Here is a 22653-nt window from a genome sequence, read left to right as displayed (position 1 = left end):
TGAAATCTCTGGACTCCAGAACCCAATCCAGGAGTTATCAATCCTGGAAAAAAAAAATGTTCTCTGCTCAGAACAGACATTCTGGAGCCCCTCAACCTGCATCTATGAGAAACCTGTGTGACATTCAATCCTCCCACTACAATGGCAGGGCACAGCACTGTTAAAACTATCTATCTATCTATCTATCTATCTATCTATCTATCTATCTATCTATCTATCTATCTATCTATCTATCTATCTATCTATCTATCTATCTATCTATCTATCTCTCGATCTATCATGCAATGTGTCTGTATGCAGGGTGCAGAACTATAGTAATAAATATTGAAAAACTTTTTTTTTACTGCACTAAACTTCTCAGTCTGTCCATTCAGGTCACAACAATACAAAATAATGTGGTTTCTCGGGCACGGAGACCTGTCTCTCACTTGTTGCCATCTCCCCTTTCTCTTTCACAGTGCGTTTGCTTTCGTTTTTTTGGAAGGCGTCCATCTACTTGAAATACTTGCTGTGTATTGAGGCAGTGGAGGAATTGCATGCACGCAGCCTGCCTTCTTCACTAGAACCTGTTTGCCCTGTCAAGTGTCATGATGTAGTGCAAGAAAGGAAACAGCTATGAGCTCGGAGAAAGGTTACAGTTATTGAAATGAAGAATCCTTTGTTGGTTTAAACACTCCCCTCTGTGCTATCATGTAATTGGTCCATAAACTGGATGAACCTGACAAACAAGTCTTCTTGCTGTACTTGGTGGTATTTCAATTTTAGAAACTGTGCAGCGCATTAAATTCCAGCCAGTCTTTGCTGGATTTTGCTTGGTTACAGGTGGCGGAGACTGAACTGTATTCTCCAAGGAGAGCTGGGCTTGCTGCGAAGGCAGAAGAGATCTGTTGCTCAGAATTTGCCAGTGCAGGATGGATAAGGGTGTCTTGCAAATAGTTGGACTGGTCCTGTGTGGCATTGGCCTGGTTGGGACATGTGCTGTGACGGGTATGCCGCAGTGGCGGGTGACCGCTTTCATTGGGAGCAACATCATTGTCTTTGAGACTCTCTGGGAAGGCCTGTGGATGAACTGTATCAGACAGGCCAACATAAGGATGCAGTGCAAACAGTACGACTCTTTGCTTGCCCTGACTCCGGACTTGCAAGCCGGAAGAGCCTTGATGTGCGTTGCGATCTGTCTGTCCTTTGTGTCCTTGCTCATCGCCATCATTGGTATGAAGTGCACTAATTGTGGTCAAGACAACGAACAAACCAAAGGGATTATCCTCTTAATCGCCGGGATCTGCTTCATCCTTTCCGGCATCATCGTTCTGATCCCAGTATCGTGGACGGCCAACAGCATCATCAGAGACTTCTACAACCCTCTGGTCAACCAGTCTCAGAAGAGAGAGTTGGGGGATGCCATTTATCTCGGCTGGGCAACGGCTCTTGTTCTTGTCGCAGGGGGGGCCATCTTGTGCTGCTTTTGCTCCCCAAAGGAGACAAAATATAGCTACAGTCTGCCTGCAAAAAGCATATCTAGAGCCCCCCGTGAAGCAATTGCGAGGAAAACATCAAGTTTGTATTCAAAAAGTCAGTATGTCTGATGCATGTCAAAAATGCAATGACAGTCTTATAGGACTGAACAAAGGATGTCAGAAATTCATCTTTCATACTGCGGATTTCTAATGCTTGTAACTTCAACCTCTTTGGAATTTAAAAGTCACAGAACGGTACAACCACACCATTTGTGGAACTTCTACAGGCAGTTGTAGTTGACAATGCTCAAAAGAACACTGATGACACTCTTTAAAGTATGTGAGGACTGGAGGTGGAATGTGACGTTCACGGCAACAAGTGGTCCAAAGTGAATGTTTTTAAGGTGGAATGTATTCCTTTCTGTAACAACCCAAGGTCGCTTGCAGGCAGGTGAAGGAAGAAGATAACTTATTTTAAAGTATATGCAAAGCCAATACTTTTTTTTTTTCATTTTGGAATAGGGGAGGGTTAAAGATTTTTTTGTTTTGTTAATGTTTGCATATTATTATTTTTTTTAGACATCTGTGTCTGGTTAGGGGGCATTCTCTTCATTTTCTGTCCCATAAACTCAACATTAAGGGCCAGTTCACACCAGAATCACACAGAAACACAGGTCCGTGTGTCTGTGCAATTCCTGCAGTGAGATTTTGGGCTGCTAATTGCACTAGAATGCAAAAAAAGTGCACTGATTTTGAAAAATATGCTGCATCAAATCACATGGTACTCCGGTATCATGCAATCTAGTGCCCACATATGCACTGCGTTTGCGATCTGTGTTTGAGGCGCCGTTAGCAAGGTATTGGCACCCAACAAAGTGACGCGTCCGCACACTGCCTCGGCATATGGTAAACTTCTCTTAGTGAAAAATGGCTTGAGCTTGTCTCCTAATCTTGGAAGAACCCCTTCTAACATGTTTCGTCCAGTAGGGGCTTAATGGTAGAGGCCTCACCATTAAGCCCCTACTGGGCAAAGCATGTTAGAAGGGATTTTTCCATGGGAAGAAGAGACCAAGCTGAAGCCATTTTGTTACTAAGAGGAGTTCACTATATGCTGAGGCAGTGTGCAGGCGCACGTCACTTTGTTGTAGTTCTCGATGTGTCTGATGAGCCAGTATTCAACTTGACCAGCACTTGCAAACATTGTGGTCAGCCAGCTGGGGTAACAGATTGGGGCATTTGAGCGGTATCAATTCTATTTGGTTTCTGGTCTACTAAGTAAATGTATTGGCGTCCACAGCAGATTGCAAAGGCAATGCGTTCTGAAGGTGCTGCATTACATTCTGGTGTGAACCGGTCTTAAGTGCCCCAATTTGTGAAGAATTCCCACTTAGTTGTCAACAGTTGGCAACAATGGTCCCCATGGAAAAATGTCCCCTCTATTCCTGTTCTAGTGGCAGCTCAGAATTTTGGATTCCCCTCACTTTTGTTCTCGGTGGAATTGGTGATCAGCACAATGATTAAATCTCCCTGACGGGGACACAGACAGCAATGAAACGCTGACTCTAAATCTTAAAAAAAAAAAAAAATGATTTGCCTTTAGTTATACTTTAACTATTGTACTAAGTTACTGTTTATTGCATTTTTTTTTATTGCATATTTTTTACTACACGGTTTTATTGTTCCTTAACTTGATCACTGATTTCTGTACATGTGATTTAGGTGTTAAGGCAAATCTTTCCACACATAAAGAAAATAATGAATGATGGATAAACAGGAACATTTTCTACCTGATATATAAAAGAAAAGACTTTCAGTTCAATATGAATTTATTGAGCTTGTTCGGTAGGAGAAAGAGCAGTAAGCCATAGCAACCCATCGGAACACTTCCCTTGCCAAGCTGGCCGCAGTTAATGTGAATCTGATTGGTTGCTATGGGTGACAGCACTTTGCAGTTAGTTATGGATAAACCCATACAGGGAACAGAGGCAGATTACCAAAGAGGAGGTTCTCACTGGGATGGTATTTGTTTTATTGTTTCGTGGTCATGGTGATTTTACCATAAAAAGCTCAGATCACTCCGGTAATATATGTTTATATATTTAATTGCTAAAAGATGGAGCTTTGCTAAGTAGGACAGAGCAAAGCGTGGTAGCAACCAACCAGAATTCATTTTTTGTTATTTCAGTGACTTTAAAATGCAGGGTGGAAGCTGGTTGGTTGTTACGGACAATAGACTGCATATGCACTGAATGCACTACCTTTTTATATAAGCTTGTTTATTTGTATATTGTATATTTTAATAATTTTATGTGTTTTTTTTCAATAAATTTGAAACAATGTATATGCTATTGATTTGGGTTTGGCGTGAATCATAAAATTATTGGTAAAACTCACTCACCTTGTTCTGATTGGCTGTTCTCTCTGGTTGTGCAATGTTAACCACTTAACCCCCGGACCATATTGCTGCCCAAAGACCAGAGTACTTTTTGCGATTCGGGACTGCGTCGCTTTAACAGACAATTGCGCGGTCATGCGACGTGGCTCCCAAACAAAATTGGCGTCCTTTTTTTCCCACAAATAGAGCTTTCTTTTGGTGGTATTTGATCACCTCTGCAGTTTTTAGTTTTTGCGCTATAAACAAAAATAGAGAGACAATTTTGAAAAAAATGAATATTTTTTACATTTTGCTATAATAAATATCCCCCAAAAATATATAAAAAAACTTTTTTTTTCCTCAGTTTAGGCCGATACGTTTTCTTCTACATATTTTTCGTAAAAAAAAAATCGCAATAAGCGTTTATTGATTGGTTTGCGCAAAAGTTATAGCGTTTACAAAATAGGGGGTATTTTTATGTAATTTTTATTATATTTTTTTTACTAGTAATGGCGGCGATCAGCGATTTTTTTTTCGGTATTGCGACATTATGGCGGACACTTTTGACACATTTTTGGGACCATTGGCATTTTTATAGCGATTAGTGCTATAAAAATGCATTGGATTACTATAAAAATGCCACTGGCAGTGAAGGGGTTAACACTAGGGGGCGGGGAAGGGGTTAAGTATGTCCCTGGGTGTGTTCTTACTGTGGGGGGGGGGGGGGGGTGGCCTCACTAGGGGAAACACTGATCCTCGGTTCATACATTGTATGAACCGAAGATCAGCATTTCCCCTGCTGACAGGACCAAGAGCTGTGTGTTTACACACACAGCTCCCGGTCCCCGCTCTGTAACGAGCGATCGCGTGTGCCCGGCGGCGATCGCGCTCGCCGGGCACACGCACGGGAGTTGGGGGCGAGCGCCTAGTGGCGGCTGGGAGAGAGGACGTCATACTACGTGCTCTCGCCCAGCCGAGCCAACTTGCCGACGTATAACGGCGGTGGGCGGTCGGCTAGTGGTTAAACCTCTGAGGAACTCTAAAGCTGGATACACACTATACAAGTTTCTGTAGATTTTTTCCTTCAGATTTACCAAAACCATATAATATATATATAACCTTAATTCAATTTGTATGCAATCAGACAGGCCCTTGCACTACATGATTTTGGTAAATCTGAAGGAAATCAGACAACAAAAGTTGTATAGTGTGTCTTGGGTCTTAAACCTCATACACGCGATCGGATTATCCGATGGGAATTGTGTGATTACAGGCTATTGTCGGAAAATCCTACCGTTTGTATGCTCCATCGGACACTTGTCGTCGGATTTTCCGCGGACAAATGTGGGATGGCATGCTTTAAAATTGTCCGCCAACAATTGTGTGTTTTGCGCATGCTCGGAAGCAATGCTCACCATAACACAACATTAGCAGAAGTTGGCCAAAGGGTGGCGCTAAAGAGCTGAAAAACCACGTAGTTTTGTGTTTGTTGGCAGACAATTCTTTGCCGTTTGTATGCAATATAAGTTCCTGGCCAACGCCCTTTGGATTGAAGTCCTACACTTTGTCTGATGAAAAACGGATCGTGTGTATGAGGCTTAAAGTGGAGATTCACCCTTTAAAAAAATTTCTGACATCACACAGAGTCGCGCCATCCTACCGACAGAATGCCGGTGGTTTTTTTTTTTTTCTCAGCACATACCTCTTAATCCCGATTTTCACCTCACGGCAATCCCGCGGGAGTGGGCGTTCCCAAGCACTGCCTGTGATTGACAGGCTTCCGAACGGCGCATACTGCGCGTCACAGGTTGCCGACAGAACCCGAACGTCGGTGCGCAGGCGCCGTATAGTGCCGCACCGATGTTCGGGTTTTTTCGGCAACCTGTGACGCGCAGTATGCGCCGTTCGGAAGCCTGTCAATCACAGGCAGTGCTTGGGAACGCCCACTCCCGCGGGATTGCCGTGAGGTGAAAATCGGGGTTAAGAGGTATGTGCTGAGAAAAAAAAAATACCGGCATTCTGTCGGTAGGATGGCGCGACTTCGTGTGATGTCAGAAATATTTTTGAGGGTGAACCTCCACTTTAAGTCTCAGCATGTCCTACTCACAGCCTGTGCCTGATCAAGGGCTCATTCTCTGTGAATACAGCTTTAAACTGCAAAGACAGAGGATGGGGGCTTTGCTTTATGACTGCAACAAACATTGGGGGTTATTTAATAAAGGCAAATCCACTTTGCACTACAAGTGCAAACTACTAGTGCAAAGTGCACTTGAAATTGTACTGAAAGTGCACTTGAAAGTGCAGTTGCTGTAGATCCGAGGAGGACATGCAAGGAAAATAAAAACAGCCTTTTAGCTTGCACATGATTGGATGACAAAATCAGCAGAGCTTCCCCTCATTTTAGATCTTCTCTCAGATTTACAGTGACTGCACTTCCAAGTGCAATTTGTAAATAACCCCCATCATCCCCCCTATCCAATTCAATGGACAGTACCACCACCAAATGTGACCCATAAAAGGGAATGGAGCCCCTCTACAACACAGTGCACACAGATGTGGTGCATAGTGTGGAATTTACAGGGTTAAAACAAGTGGTGAAGAGGCGACGTATGGCCTCCTTACTGCCTATAAATGCCTCTGAAAAGTGATCCAAGCGCCGATCGCTAGTGACAATCACTAGGGTAAACACAGCCTAACAGAGACATAAGCTATAGCTACTGACCTGCTTGCAATGCTAGCTGCCTGGCAGTCTCTGTAATTTAAAGTTTCGTGTCACTAACCTGAAACAATCATGCAGCAAGTGAAGATGGAGAGAAGTCAGAACCTTACATTTGCATGCTTGCTGTGAGTTGGTGCGGTGAGTACTGAAGCCGCTGGATCAGCATGACAGAGAGCGGGAATGACAGTCTACATCTTTTGGTCATGTCAAGTTTACTATAAAACTGGTTACACCCCTTAGGTTTTTGCTTCATTGCTGCGGACGGGATGATATGCAACAGGTTTTGCCATCTGCCAGATCTGATAATGGCGTCCTGGACGGGTGCCGAACAACCTCCTTATTTAGAATGATCCTATGAGCATTGCAATGGTGTCCTTAAACAATTGCACCTTCCAAGTCATTAGGCATTTAAGTGGATAACCAGAAAATAGAGAGATCTGTACCGGCACTGATTGATGGCAGAGAAATCTAAAATGACTCTTCTCAACACATAATCTGCATGTGTATGGGCACCTTAGCAAACAGTATTTCTAAACACTAATAGGTAGATTCAGGTAGATTGGAATATCTTTAGGGCGGCGTAGCCTAGCCTGTTTAGGCTACACCGCCGTAAATTAACTAGGCTAGTAGTGATTTTCAATCTACTTACCTTCTAATCTATGGCGGCGTAGCCTCAAACGAGCGGGCATAAGGGCGCCTAATTCAAATGACTTGGAGGGGGGGCGTGTATCATGGTAATGAGGCTTGACCTCACGTTTTTGACGTTTTTTTACACTGCGCATGCGCCGGGTGACTACATTTCCCAGTGCGCATTGCGGCTAAGTACGCCGTACGAGCCTATTGATTTCGACGTGGACGTAAACGACGTAACTCCCGATTCGCGGATGACTTACGCAAACAACGTAAAAAATTCGAACCTCGCGGCGGGAAAGGCGGCCATACTTTATAATTGTTATTCCACCTCATAGGTGGAATAACTTTAGGCCGCCTAAGGCCTTACGCAAACAACGTATTTCGACTGCGGCGGGCTGGCGTACATTCGGGAATCGGCGTACAAGCTCATTTACATAATCTACGCCGGCCGCAATGGAAGCGCTACCTAGCGGCCATCCGAAAAATTGCAAGCTAAGATAGAACGGCGCAAGCCGTCCTATCTTAGCTTTGTTTAAGCGTATCTCTGTTTGAGCATACGCTTAAACATACGGCGGTGTAGATTCAGAGTTAGGTCGGCTTATCTACTGATAAGCCGGCCTAAGGCCCTGTTCACACCTAGGCGTATATACGCCTGAAGAGCGACGCCGCAGCAGCCCCTTAGACGCTGGAGGGATGATTTCACATTGCCCTCTATGGAGATGGTTCACATCTCCACGCCGAACGCCGAACGCCGTATGCCTGCCGCCTGCCGCCTGCAAACAAGTCCCGGACCTTTTTTTCAGGCGGCTTTCGGCGTTCGGCACCCCCTCTATGGCGTTCGGCCATAGAGGGGGTAAGCTGAAATTCACAATCACGGCATTTTGTCGCCGCAAATCGCGGTACAAAACGCCGCAATTTGTCGCCGCAATTCGCGGGACAAAACGCAGCGATTTGGTACGCCAAGGTGTGAATGCAGCCTAACTCTTTGTGAATCTACCTAATAGACTGCAAAGTAGTATATTGCAGCTTAGCAGCCCTTAGATGCAGTGGCTGAATTTTGTTTTATTTTTTTCAGTATAAATACATTTTCTGTAAGTACAGAAAAATTAAAACATTCCCTGCCAAAAATTCAGTGTCCTTAAACTTCCACTGTAACTCACCCTAGAATTACTCCATTAACCACTTACAAACCGGAAGATTTCCCCCCTTAATGTCCAGGCCATTTTTTGCGATACATCGATGCGTCACTTTAACTGACAATTGCGCGGTCTTGCGACGCTGTACCCCAAAGAAATTTGCGTTGATTTTCTCCCACAAATTTAGCTTTCTTTTGGTGGTATTTGATCACCTCTGCGGTTTTCATTTTGAAACAATTTTGAAAAAACTATATTTTTTACTTTTTGCTATAATAAATACCCCCCCCCCCCAAAAAAAAAAAAACTTTATCAGTTTAGGCCAATATGTATTCTTCTACATATATTGATTGGTATACAAAATAGGGGACAGATTTATGGCATTTTTATTATTTATTTTTTTATTTAGTAGTAATGGCGGTGATCTGCTATTTTTAGCGGGACTGCGACATTGCAGTGGACAGATCGGACACTTTTTTGGGACCAGTGACATTTAAACAGCGACCAGAGCTAAAAATAGCCACTGATTACTATATAAATGTCACTGGCAGGGAAGGCTTTAACACTGGGGGGCAATCAAGGGGGTTAAGTATGTTCCCTGGGAGGGGGCTGGCATGACTGGAGGAAGAGAGAGATCGCTGTTCCTGATCACTAGGAACAGCAGATCTGTCTCTAACTCTCTAACTCCCCTATCAGAACGGGGATCTGTCTGTTTACATTGACAGATCCCTGTTCTGGCTCTCGTTCCCACGATTGCAGGTGCCACGTGCATCGGGTCCCCCTGCCGTCCTTAAAGGTGCAAACGTACACCTACGGCAATTAGCTGGAATGTGCCAACCTGCCGCGGTGATGGCTGGTCGGCAAGTGGTTAACATTAAAGTGTTACCAAACCCACAACAGTAAAATCCATTTGTATATGCAGTAAAGCATTGCTTGCTATACTCTGTGGAACCTAAGGGGTTAATCCTCTGCATTGTAGTTTGATCCTGTCTTCCCTGATCTTCCTCTTCTTTTACTGTCCCCAATCCATCTCCTGATAGAACAGAGCCTTGGAAGCACTCTGCACATGCTCAGTTTTGTGTGTAATGCTAAAGATTTTTTTTTTTTTTGAGGATGCATGTGAACAGCACAGGGCCAATCAGCACTATCCAGACAGAGGGTCAGGGGTCCTTCAGCCTCATAGGACAGTCAGAGTAGAATGAAAACTCCTCCTACAAGCTCTAACCAAACACTGATAGAAGTCAAAGGACTGCTATTTACTGCTGATGAGAAAAGGTATTTAGCAGTTTATATTTACTAAAATAATTGCATGTCCATGTTCTGTGAACTGTCCAGCTATAGTGATTGCAGGCTCCTGGGTTTAGTAACACTTTGAACAGCCATATAACACCTTTGATAAATACATAGCACCATGTATGACTTCTGTCAGTTTTCCAGTTGTCCAGCAAGCAAAAGTTATAGGGCCAGATCCACAGAAGAATTACGCCAGCGTATCTATTGATACGCCACGTAATTTCAAAGTTCCCGCGTCGTATCTTTGTTTTGTATCTACAAAACAAGATACGACTGCATCTGGGCTAAGTCCGCCGTCGGATCTTAGGTGCATTTTTCCGCTGGCCGCTAGGTGGCGTTTCCGTCGAATTCCGCGTCGAGTATGCAAATTAGCTAGATACGGCGATCCACGAACGTACGTCCGGCCGGCGCATTTTTTTACTTCGTTTGCGTTCAGGTTTTTCCGGCGTATAGTTACCCCTGCTATATGAGGCGTATCCTATGTTAAGTATGGCCGTCGTTCTCGCGTCAAATTTTGAATTTTTTACGTCGTTTGCGTAAGTCGTTCCCGAATAGGGATTTGCGTAGAATGACGTCACCGTCGTAAGCATTGGCTTGTTCCGGTTTAATTTCGAGCATGCGCACAGGGATACCCTTACGGACGGCGTTAAAAAAAAACGTCATTTACGTCGGGTCACGACGTATTTACATAAAACACGCCCCCATCACATCGATTTGAATTGCGCGCCCTTACGCCGCCAAAATTACACTACGCCTCCGTAACTTACGGCGCAACTTCTTTGAGGATAAGGAAAATACGCTGTAAGTTACGGCGGCGTAGTGTATCAGAGATACGCTACGCCGGCCGCAACAATGCGCCGCGCTACGAGGATCTGGCCCTTAGCGTCTACAAAATAGGGAATAGATTTATGGCATTTTTATTATTATTATTTTTTTTTTTACTAGTAATGGCGGCAATCTGTGATTATTATCGGGACTGCAAAATTGCGGCAGACAGATTGGACACTTTTGACACTATTTTGGGCTAAGTGACATTTATACAGCAATGAGTGCTATAAAAATCCAATGATTACTGTGTAAACGTCACTGGTAGGGAAGGGGTTAACACTAGGGAGCGATCAAGGGGTTAAATGTGTTAGCTAGGGAGTGATTCTAACTGTGGGGGGAGGGGACTGACTGGGTGAGGAGACCTTCTCAGGAGCGATCGCGGGTATTTTTTTTTTATTTGCTATGGCCCAGATTCAAAGAGATTTGCTCTTTTTTTGTGGAGGCACAGGGCAACGATTTTTCCCTGCGCCCCCGCAAATTTGCGCCGCTGCCCTTGATTCACGGAGCAGTAGCTCCGTAAATTGCGAGGGCGCGCCGGCAAAATTGCCCGGCGTAAGCGCGCGCAATGTAAATGATCCCGCCGGGGGCGGGAATCATTTAAATTAGGCGCGCTCCCGCGCCGAGCGCATGCTCCGTCGGGAAACTTTCCCGACGTGCATTGCGGCAAATGACGTCGCAAGGACGTCATTTGCTTCAAAGTGAACGTGAATGGCGTCCAGCGCCATTCACGAATCACTTACTCAAATGACGTAAAATTTGAACGTCGCGACGCGGGAAGGGCGGGTATACTTTAGCATTGGCTGCCCCTACTATTAGAAGGGGCAGCCTTACGCTAAAGACGCTGTACGGAAACTCCGTACCTTGCGTACGTAGGGCCCGCGCAACTTTGTGAATCGGTGTTATTATGCAATTTGCATACTATACGCTGATCACAATGGGAGCGCCCCCTAGCGGTCAACGCAAGAATGCAGCCTAAAATCAGCGTGGCATAAGAGCCTTATGCCACGCAGATTTTAGGCTGCAGTCGGCAATACGATGTTCCTGAATCAGGAGCATTCGTAACGCCGAAGCAAGTAAGCAATTACGCTGGCGCAATTGCTTACTGAATCTGGGCCTATATTTTTTCCTACAAAGGTAGAGCTAACCTTTAAATGTGGGTCGCAAAGGAAGTAAATTGTGCAGATCTTTGTTGGACTGCTCAATTCACATTCATTCATTCATTCATTCAAAAAGTTTTTGGTCTCCTAATTGCTTTTTATGCTGGTGGTGACATGTTTTGCAGAAGAAAATACAATGTACAAACTCTCAGTCGGCCTGATGTCTGTGGCTGCGGATGGAAGCGGCTGGGAAGCGCGCTGATGCTGTCAGGCGTGCGGAATTTTTTGAAAAAACATTCTTTGATCTGTCAGGAAGCGATCTCATGTGGCCAGGGTGGCTCAAACTGGCAGCTTTATGGCCATGTCACAAAAAAAGACTAGAGAAATATCAAGCCATCGTCGCTAGTTGCCTGACTTTTTTGCTGCAACGCTGATCTGAATCAAGCACTTAGCACTTACACGCGACCGTTTTTCCAGTCGTAAAAAAATACGTTTTTTTTATGTCATTAAAAACGATCGTGTGTGGGCTCCAGAGCATTTTTCACGACGTAAAAAATGGCCATTAAAAATTTTGGGCCAGATTCACATAGAACTACGTTACGCTGCGGCGGCGTAATGTATCCCATTTACGTTACACTGCCGCAAGTTTACAGCGTAAGTGCCTGATTCACAAAGCACTTACCTGTAAACTTGCGGTGGCGTAGCGTAAATCCGCTCGGCGCAAGCCCGTCTAATTCAAATGGGGCGGGCACCATTTAAATTAGGCGCGTTCCCGCGCCGAACGTACTGCGCAGGCTCCGTCCGTAAAATTACCCGACGTGCATTGCGCTAAATGACGTCGCAAGGATGTCATTGGTTTCGGCGTTAACGTAAATGGTGTCCCGCGCCATTCACAGACGACTTACGCAAACAACGTGAAATTTGAAATTTCGACGCGGGAATGACGCCCATACTTAACATGGGTTACACCACCTAGAGGGCACCCTTAGTTTTACGCGACACATCTCTACGGAAACAACGTAAATTTAGATCGACGGGCAAAGCGGACGTTCGTGAATCGGTGTAACTAGTCATTTGCATATTCTACGCCGACCGCAATGGAAACGCCACCTAGCGACCGGCCTAAAATTGCAGCCTAAGATCCGACGGTGTAACACAGTTACACCTGTCGGATCTTAGGGCTATCTATGCGTAACTGATTCTATGAATCAGCCGCATAGATACGACAATCGCATCTCAGAGATACGACGGCGTATCAGCAGATACGCCGTCGTATTTCTTTTGTGAATCTGGCCCTTTGAACTTTTTTCACGTCGTTTTTAACGTTGTCATTTTTAACGTCGTAAAAAATGGTCGTGTGTGGGCCTTAACGACGTGAAAAAAAACACGCATGCTCAGAAGCAAGTTATGAAACGGGAGCGCTCGTTCTGGTAAAACTAGTGTTCGTAATGGAGATAGCACATTCATCACGCAGTAACAGACTGAAAAGCGCGAATCGTCTTTTACTAACACAAAATCAGCAAAAGCAGCCCCAAGGGTGGCGTCATCCGAATGGAACTTCCCCTTTATAGTGCCGTCGTACGTGTTGTACGTCACCGCGCTTTGCTCGAGCATTTTTATTTCACGATCGTGTGTAGGCAAGGCCAGTTTAACAATAATCGGGTTGAAAAAAACGTTCTTTTTCTAGACCATTAAAAATTTCATTTTTTACAACCCGGAAAACGGTCGTGTGTACGCGGCATTAGAGTCACAATAATGTCTTAAAGTGTTACTAAACCCACAACAGTAAAATCAGTGTGTTGTAAAGCATGCTTGTTATACTCACTGTGGAACCTAAGGGGTAATCCTCTGTATTGTGTAAAGGGCTGTTTGATCCTGTCTTCTCGGATCCTCCCCTTCTTTTACTGTCCCCGGTCCATCTACTGATTACAAATGTGCACCTTTAACCACTTCAGCCACCGAAAAATTTGGCTGCTAAATGATCGGCCACTTTTTGCGATTCGGCACTGCGTCGCTTTAACTGACAATTGCGCGGTCAAGCGACGTGGCTCCCAAACAAAATTGATTTCCTTTTTTCCCACAAATAGAGCTTTCTTTTGGTGGTATTTGATCATCTCTGTGATTTTTATTTTTTGCGCTACAAACAAAAATAGAGCGACAATTAAAAAAAAAAAAGCAATATATTTTTTACTTTTTGCTATAATAAATATCCCCAAAAAGTATATAAAAAAACACAATTTTTTTCCTCAGTTTATGCGATACGTATTCTTCTACATATTTTTGATAAAACAAAATCGCAATAAGCGTTTATTGAAAGGTTTGTGCAAAAGTTATAGCGTCTCCAAAATAGGAGATCGTTTTATGGCATTTTTATTAATATTTTTAATCAATTACTATCGTCACTGCGACATTATGGCGGACACATTGGACACTTTTGACTCTATTTTGGGACCATTGTCATTTATACAGCTATAAAAATGCAAATGACACAGGGAAGGGGTTAAACACTAGGGTGCGATGAAGGGGTTAAGTGGGTCCTAGGGAGTGATTCTAGCTGTGGGGGGGCTGGGCTACATGTGACAGGAAGCAGACGATCAGTGTCCTGTCACTAGGCAGAACAGGGAAATGCCTTGTTTACACAGGCACCCCCCCCCCCCCCCGTGATGCAGCTCTGTGACATGATCGCGGGACACCGGCGGACATCGAGTCCGCGGGTCCCGCAGGCACGGCCATGAAGCTCGCGGCAGGGGTGCGCATGCAATGCTTATATACGCTGCTTTGCGCAGCCGTGCCATTCTGCCAAAGTATAAGTGCGTGGCGCGGTCGGCAAGTGGTTAAGCTATTGGATAAGCATGGCAGCCCGGCACCTGCCACTTACAGAAAAAGTTCAGCAACTCCCTCTCCCTATCTGTCCACAGTCTGGGACATGCCACAGGTCCCAATAGGCTGCAGGTCCACTCAGAAAGTGCAGCACGACTCACGCATGCACAGTGAGCCGTGAAGTCACCGGAAGTCTCAGCCAGCTTCCTATACTCAAGATGGCGGCGTCAGAAATTGAAGACCAGAGAAGAACTGACCCAGGTGAGGACAGCGCTGCATCCCTGGACAGGTGCGTGTGTGTTTATTGAAAGTCAACAGCTGACATTTGGTAGTTAGAGGTCAGAGGTCAGTGAATGGTCAGTTTAAAGAAAACATGTTGAGAGGAACATGGAGGTCATTAGTGACACAGTTTTTTTTTCACATATCCCTCCTTACTCCCGAGTGCTCGTTACTCAATAAACAGCACAGGGTATTTGTTTTGTTTTTTATATTTATTGTGGAACTTGGATGGAAGAATGGAATAGTGGGATACTCCAACTTGAACTATTCAAGGTAGATAAGGACAACTCTCCTTGGCCTCTCCGGGTTACTTATGGAAGCAGCCACACTGCTTTAACCATACTGCCACTTGTATGGTAGAATTAAGTCTTCTCGCTCTTTCTAGCAGCTGACTTGATGCAACTACTTTGTCTTCATGAAACTCTCTAGCATCCCCTTGACTGACACTCATCCACTGACTCTTCTAGCTGAAGGGATGGCCCTCTTACGACGGCCCCCATGACCAGGGCCGCTGATAAGCCAGTACAACTGGCCCTGTTGTAGGGGGCCCCGGAGGTCCCCAGGGGCCCGGAGGCCCACAGGGTCCCAGATGACAACTCCCCTTTTTTTTATTTATTTTTTATAAAATATATATATATATATATATATATATATTTTAATATATTTTTATTTAAATTTTTATTAAAGGGCCATTTTTTTTTTTAGAGGTCCGGGGGTCCCCAGGGGTCCGAAGGCCCCCAGGGCCCCGGATGGCAACCCCCCTTTTTTTTATTTATTTTTTATAAAAAAAAATATATTTTTTCTAATATATATATTTTTTTATTTTTTATTAAAGGGACAATTTTTTTTTCTTAGGGGTACGGGGGTCCCCAGGGCCCGGGATGAAAACACCCCTTTTTTTATAAAAAAATAAATACATTTTTATATATTTTTTTATTTAATATATAAATATATATATATATATATATATATATATATATATATATATATATATATATATATATATATATATATATATATATATATATATTATTATTATTATTATTATTATTTAGGTCCCCAGGGCCCCAGATGGCAATCCCCCTTTTTTTATAAATTCTTTTTTTTCCATATTATTTTATTTCATTTTTTTTCTTTTTATTCCTTATATATGTATATATATATATATATATATATATATATATATATATATATATATATATATATATATATATATATATATATATATATATATATATTAAAGGGCTCATGAGGTCTCCATGTGGCAAACCCCCTTTTTTTATATAAATGTTTTTGTTTTAATTAAAGGGCCCAGAGGTCCCCATGGCCCTGAATGGCAACCCCCCCCCACTTTTTTTTATAAATCTTTATTTATTTATTTTATATATTTTTTTATTTTTATTTTTTCATTTTTATTAATAATTTGTAAAGGGCCCCCCCTCCGCTTCTCAATTCGCGGCAGCCCCCCCCCCTCCCGCTTCTCAATTTCAATTTCAGACGGGCGCCCCCCCCCCCGGTTCTCTGCTCCAGGTGCCTACCAATGCCGCCAATCCCGTAACGTGCTGCAGAGACAGTTTCAAGGCGGGGCCAGGGGTGGAGCTAAAGGCGGGACCAGGGGTGGAGCTGAAGGGGGCCCCGTCAGGTAGGCTGTACGGGGCCCCATGATTTCTATCAGCGGCCCTGCCCATGACACAGATCTGTACTCACAGTTGGCAGAATCAGCTCCTTCCTGGTGTCTCCCTGGTCCAGTCAGCTCTGCAGGACCTCTGGGTTCAGTTCCTCTCTAACTTTCAGGTCTTTAGGTTGACTACCCAAGGACACATGAAAACCTCTGCAAAGGAGGGGCAGCCGCCACCTCCACCCAGGACCCGCTCCCCAGCCAAAGACCCCAAACACATGCAACTCTGGCATTTATATAGTCACCCAGCATGCACTGAGGCAATTTCCTCTGCCAATAGCCAGGGTGATAACAGTGCCTGTGCTCTCACTTGTCAGGTTTCCTCCCACTGTTCAATATGCCTCCCTATTGGACCAGTGTGAAACATTCAGACAATATGAGCCGCACCTGAGCACCATGAGCAGACCCTATCAATAGATCCCTTTCTCTGGTAGACAGAGAGCACTTTACATTTACCTGACAATCTTCCTGGTAAGCAGAAAGACCCAAAACTTGTCAGTGAGCCAATGAGGAGAGCGAGGAGGCAGGGCTGTATTTGAATGGACACAGAGTAGTGGCTCGGCTCAGGTGCCCCCATAGCAAGCTGCTTACTCGGGGGGGGGGGGGGCACTTGGCAGGAGGGAGGGGCCAGGAGCACCAGCGGGGGACCCGAGAAAAGGGGGATCTGGGGGACCCTGTGCAAAATCACTGCACAGAGGAGGTCAGTATTTGTTAAAAAAAAAAAACAAGGCTTTACTATCACTTTAAATGGGGGGGGGGGGCTTTTCCCCTAAAATAAAATCCTCTTTTTGCATTGCTGTCAGTGGCCTTAAGAAATAAAGTTTCCTTGGTTTAATGGGGGGGGGGGGGGTTTGGAGAGAAATATAAATTGTACAGAACCGCGTAGAGAATGGGTCAGCACAGTTTAACTACAGAGGCACCCACTGAGGAAGTTCCACCACTGGTGCTAGGACAGGGACATTGTAGCTGACTTCACACCCCTGATCCCAGGACACAGCCCGGGACACAACTCTCGCGGGACAGCTCACTAAAAAGCGGGAATGTCCCTGGAACTCAATGGCATGTCATCCTAATGTGGAAGTCAATCAGAAGGGCTGTGATTGTGCCACTCATTCCATGTTTGGGAGAACTTCCTCTAAATCACTGGTGAGAATAGCTTTTATATAATTCTGCCAGTACACTGATTACAGCCCTGTCTGACAATTTAAATAAAGGATATTAAACTTGCAAAATAAAAAAAAAGAGGGCGATTCAATCAGAGCATGCTATAAGAAATTATTATGAGAGGTTATGTTCTTTCACAAAAGTTTTATTGAGTTTTTATTGAGTTTTCAAAAATATACAAACAGGATGTGTTTGAATAATACAAAAGTTTGAGTGCAATTCGACATATGTATTACAAGATGACACATTTCCATCCATGCTGATACACCAATGTACAGTAAAGATAAGATGATTACTGGTTAACGGGTCTCAAGTATCAAAAAGTTAAAAAAGTAAATACGACGAGGCAGGTGAGGCAGAGCCATGAACATAAAAATAAAAAAATAAAATCGAGCTTCGAGGGTCATAGCTTGGCGACCTGAGGTCTAGTCAGAGCCCAGACTTATAGCTAGATTCTGAAAGACTTAGGCTGGCGTATCAATAGATAAGTACTTTGTGAATCATGTACTTGCCTTGCAAACTTACGGCGGCGTAGTGTAAATGCCATATGCTACGCCGCCGCAACTATGCGCCCGCCATCCTGAATCCAGCTATTAAACCCCATTGAAAATCTGTGGAATGATTTGAAGGCTAATTATAATAAGGTGTTGCGCTTATATTAACTGTGTTCCTACTAGTACAATAGTGCAAATTGATACCTGGTACACACCCTAATTAGGAGGTATCATAACGTGCAAAATAAATGAAGGAAACCAACAATAAAAGGTAAATGTGAACACAGTCTCGTGCTACAAATATATAAATCAGAAAAGTCCCACTTGGTGTCAGCATGAAACCTTCAGAGAAAGGAAACTTCACAATCACTTGAATATGTAAACACGGATACTAGTCCCAAGCTGTATTTGATGCAATATACTTCACCCCTGATTCTCCTGTTCATTCGGGGTGGATCAGCTCATGTCAGGGAAAGAAAAGAAACAGACATAGTGCAAAAACGTATGTGCAGATAAAGAAATAAACTTGGCAATACGGCGATTGCACTCACGATACACCCGATCAAAGAAAAGCTCAGCAGTAGATTCAAAAGATGCCGCTCAGTGCTTGCGATCTCCTCAGACAGACGGATCTCCCGTCGATAGCGTCACTAGGCTCCTTCCCCCACGCGTTGCGTCACTCGACACGTGACTTATTCATGGCAACCCATGAATAAGTCACGTGTCCCTGTTCCTCATTTGATTTAGGCGCGCTTACGCCGGCACATTTCCGCTACCCCGCTGTAACTTTAGATGCAAGTGCTTTGTGAATACAGCACTTGCCTCTCTAAGTTGCGGCGGCGTAGCGTAACTATGATATGCTATGCCCACCTACATTTACGCTGCTGACTGTGAATCTAGCCCTAGATGTGCAAAGTTAGTAGAGACAAATTCCAACAGACTAAAGGATATAATTAAAGCAATACACAAGGGGGTGATCCCTTTTCCAACTCTGTTTTGGATTTTTGTTTATTTTTTTCTGACATGTTGGTGTTATATCGTTCACTTGGATGTTGTAAGTTTCACTGAGAAAATACAGTGGAGAGAACAAAAACTGTGTCCGTCTTCATTTCAGGATATAAATCAACAACATTTGATTATTTTAAAGGGGGTGATTCTTTTCTATACCTACTGTAGGGTTATGATAAAGGTCAGGTGTAGGAAACAAGCAGTGTATCCTATAGGTGTAGGGAACATGACTCTTTAGTCATCCCTTGGATGGATTTGCTGCTGTTAATGGGAGAGGGAACAAGAAAAAAGGACTGTTGGGAAGTAGGGAGGCGTCTGAATCTGGAGTTATTCCAATTTTAGGCCTCATGCACACAAGACGTTTTAAAAACTCCCCTCCTGCCAGATACCATTTTACATTTGCCCAGAATGATCGCCTTCAAGGACCTTGTACCTTGCCAGCTGCTATGACATATCTAAACCAAATCTGTAACTCTCCCCAAAAGAATGCCACAACCATCCAATAATGCCTAAAAATGGGAGGGAAGGTGGCACGTTTTCCCAATGCCAGCTCTCTTTCGACTAAAGACTTCATAGGACCCTTTTACCAACCATCCCTTGAAGCCACTCCTGGCCTGGCCCATCAATCTGGTAAGTACCCCCAGGACTTCTCCAGAGCCTCCTCCATCCTCTGGAACTCCTTACCCTAATCTGTCCAAATATCTCCTTCTCTGTCCACCTTTAGGGGACCCCTGAAAACTCATCAAACTTTTGTATCATTTGTCCCAGGTTGTAAGCTTTCATAACAAGGGCCCTCCCAACCCTCCTGTATTGGATTGGATTGGAACTGTAAAGCCCCATACACACTATCAGTTTTCCTGCAGGTTTTCTCTTCAGGTTTACCAAAACCATCTAATATGAGGTCAAACCTCAAGAGTTTCAATTTGTATGCAATCAGGCAGGCCCTTGCACTACATGGTTTTGTTAAACCTGGAGAGAAAACCTACAGGAAAACTGATAGGGCCAGATCCACGAAGAAGTTACGACGGCGTATCTATTGATACGCCGCGTAACTTCTAGTTTGCTCCGGCGTATCTTTGTTTTGTATCCACAAAACAAGATACGCCTGAAGCTGGGCTAGATCCGACTGACATTCGTCTTAGTACGCCGTCGGATCTAAGGTGCATATTTACGCTGGCCGCTAGGTGGCGCTTCCGTCGATTTCCGCATCGTGTATGCAAATTAGCTAGATACACCAATCCACAAACGTACGTCCGGCCGGCGCTTTTGTTTTTACGTTGTTTCCGTAAGGCTTTTTCCGGCTATATGAGGCGTACTCAATGTCAAGTATGGCCGTCGTTCCCGCGTCGAATTTTGAAAATTTTACGTCGTTTGCGTAAGTCGTTCGTGAATAGGGCTTTGCGTAGAATTACGTTCACGTTGAAAGCATTGGCTTGTTGCTGGTTAATTTGGAGCATGCGCACTGGGAAACCCCCACGGACGGCGCATGCGCCGTTAAAAAAAACGTCATTTACGTTGGGTCAAGACGTATTAAAACATAAAACACGCCCCCATCTCATCCATTTGAATTGCGCGCCCTTACGCCGACACAGTTACACTACGCCGCAGTAACTTACGGCGCAAATTCTTTGAGGATACAGAAAATACGCTGTAAGTTATGGCGGCGTAGTATATCTGAGATACGCTACGCCAGACGTAACAAAGCGCCGCGCTACGTGGATCTGGCCCACAGTGTGTATGGGGCTTAAGTCTCCCTTCTCCAAACTATTTGTCCTGATGACCATTCTCACAGGAACTGAAAATTGGAAATTTTGAGTTGTCACCAGAACTGTAATAGGGGGGAAATCTTCCAATGGGGACACTTTTTTCTGGTGACGGTTTTAACCATTATCAACCCAAAATGAAAAAAAGAAAAATGGCTTTAGATACTCTTAAAAAAAAAAAATGCCACATGGCATGAAAGATGAATGTGAGGAGGGACATTTGAAAGCAAAAACATTAAAGTGTTTCCTAAACCTCAATTTTCTTTTTCCAGGATTAGATCTCTATATATGCCAGTTGAGCAGAAGACAATAACTGTTTAAAGCCCAACTCCGTGCATTTTTTTCCTCTACTGTATGCAGTAGGGCCGTGCCCTCACGGGTCACCTGCTCATTTTGTCTAGGGGTGTGGCGAAAGCTTATGCTCACCTGATCCTTCGATGATCCAGGAAAATGGGACTCCCCCACGGGTCAGCGGTGGATTGTTCATGGTCTATGGAGCCTGCTCTGGGCATGATGGTGTCAGGAACAGTCCACAAATTTAAGACCACTAGACTGTGGGGGGCAGGATCCGCAGTGACCGGTCGTGTGCTGGGAAGATTAGGTAAGTCAATTTCCACTCTCCTCTCGAATAGAAAAAGAGTTCAGTTTAACCACTTCCATACAGGGCACTTATACACATTCCTGCCCAGACCAATTTTCAGCTTTCAGCGCTGTTGCACTTTGAATGACAATTGCGTGGTCGTGCTACACTGTACCCAAACTAAATTTGTATAATTTTGTTCCCACAAATAGAGCTTTCTTTTGGTGGTATTTGATCACCTCTGGGATTTTTATTTTCTGCAAAAAAAAAAAAAAAAAGAAGACCGAAAATTTTGAAAAACAAATGCTTTTTTTTTGTTTCCGTTACAGAACTTTGTAAATAAGTATGTTTTCTCGTTCACTGATGGGCACTGATGGGGATGCACTGACGGGCACTGATAAGGCGGCACTAATGGGCACCAATGAGGTGGCACTGATGAGGTGGAATTGATGGGCACTGATGGGCACTAATATGCAGCACTGATGGGGCACTGATAGGCGGCACTGATAGGCGGCACGGATGGGCACTGATAGGCAGCACGGGTGGGCACAGATAGGAGGCACGGATGGGCACAGATAGGCGGCATGGATGAGCACAGATAGGCGGCACGGATGGGCACAGATAGGCGACACGGATGGGCACAGATAGGCGACTAGGATGGGCACAGATAGGTGGCACGGATGGACATGGATGGGCGGGCACACAGCGACTCAATATCCTGAGGACGTCATATGACGTCCAGTCAGGATATTGAAACCACTTTGCCACCGTCATTTTGTAATAGGACGGGCAGCAAGTGGTTAAATAAAAAAAAAGTTTACAGAAACACAACTCAATTGTTATATATACACACACACACATATATATGATGCCGCTTACAAGTGGTTTATATAATCAAAAAAATATTATTCTATAGGGTTTCTGCTTAAAAAATAAAATAATAATGTTTGAGGGTTCTAAGTAATTTTCTAGCAAAAAATACAGATTTTTACAAAAAGTGCCTGAAAAGGCTTGGTCTTTAAAGCGGAGCTCCGCCCAAAAGGGGAAGCCCTGCCTATCTGCCCCCCCCCCCCCATTTGGCACCTTGCAGGGAGAAGGGTTTCCTGGTTTTGACAGGTACCCACTCCCACTTCCTGCTGAGTTTGCCGTGGCCCTCGCCACAGCTGGCCCATTGAGAAAGCGCAGCGCAATACCCGCATGTACAGTCGGGAACCGTCTGTGAAGCCGCAAGGATTCATTGATGGTTTCCCTCACCCAAGATGGCGGTGCCAGCACCCCGAGAGCCAATTCAAGAATAGGTTTGGGTGAGGACACTGCAGGATCCCTGGATGGG

The 22653-nt window shown here is 44.3% G+C and overlaps 1 protein-coding gene across 1 annotated transcript; it reads left to right on the top strand.

Annotated features, from left to right (window-relative positions):
- Positions 1-465: 465 nt before the first annotated feature.
- Positions 466-3809, top strand: LOC120927887 (claudin-8-like). Its single transcript, XM_040338860.1, has one exon. It carries the CDS (start codon positions 912-914, stop codon positions 1584-1586), a length of 675 nt encoding a protein of 224 aa, XP_040194794.1. The 5' UTR covers positions 466-911; the 3' UTR covers positions 1587-3809.
- The last annotated feature ends 18844 nt before the right edge of the window (positions 3810-22653 follow it).

Source organism: Rana temporaria, chromosome 2, assembly GCF_905171775.1.
Source record: "Rana temporaria chromosome 2, aRanTem1.1, whole genome shotgun sequence".
Taxonomy (NCBI): domain Eukaryota; kingdom Metazoa; phylum Chordata; class Amphibia; order Anura; family Ranidae; genus Rana; species Rana temporaria.
The sequence above is the reverse complement of the archived record's forward strand: the minus strand, read 5'-3'. Positions and strand labels throughout refer to the sequence as shown.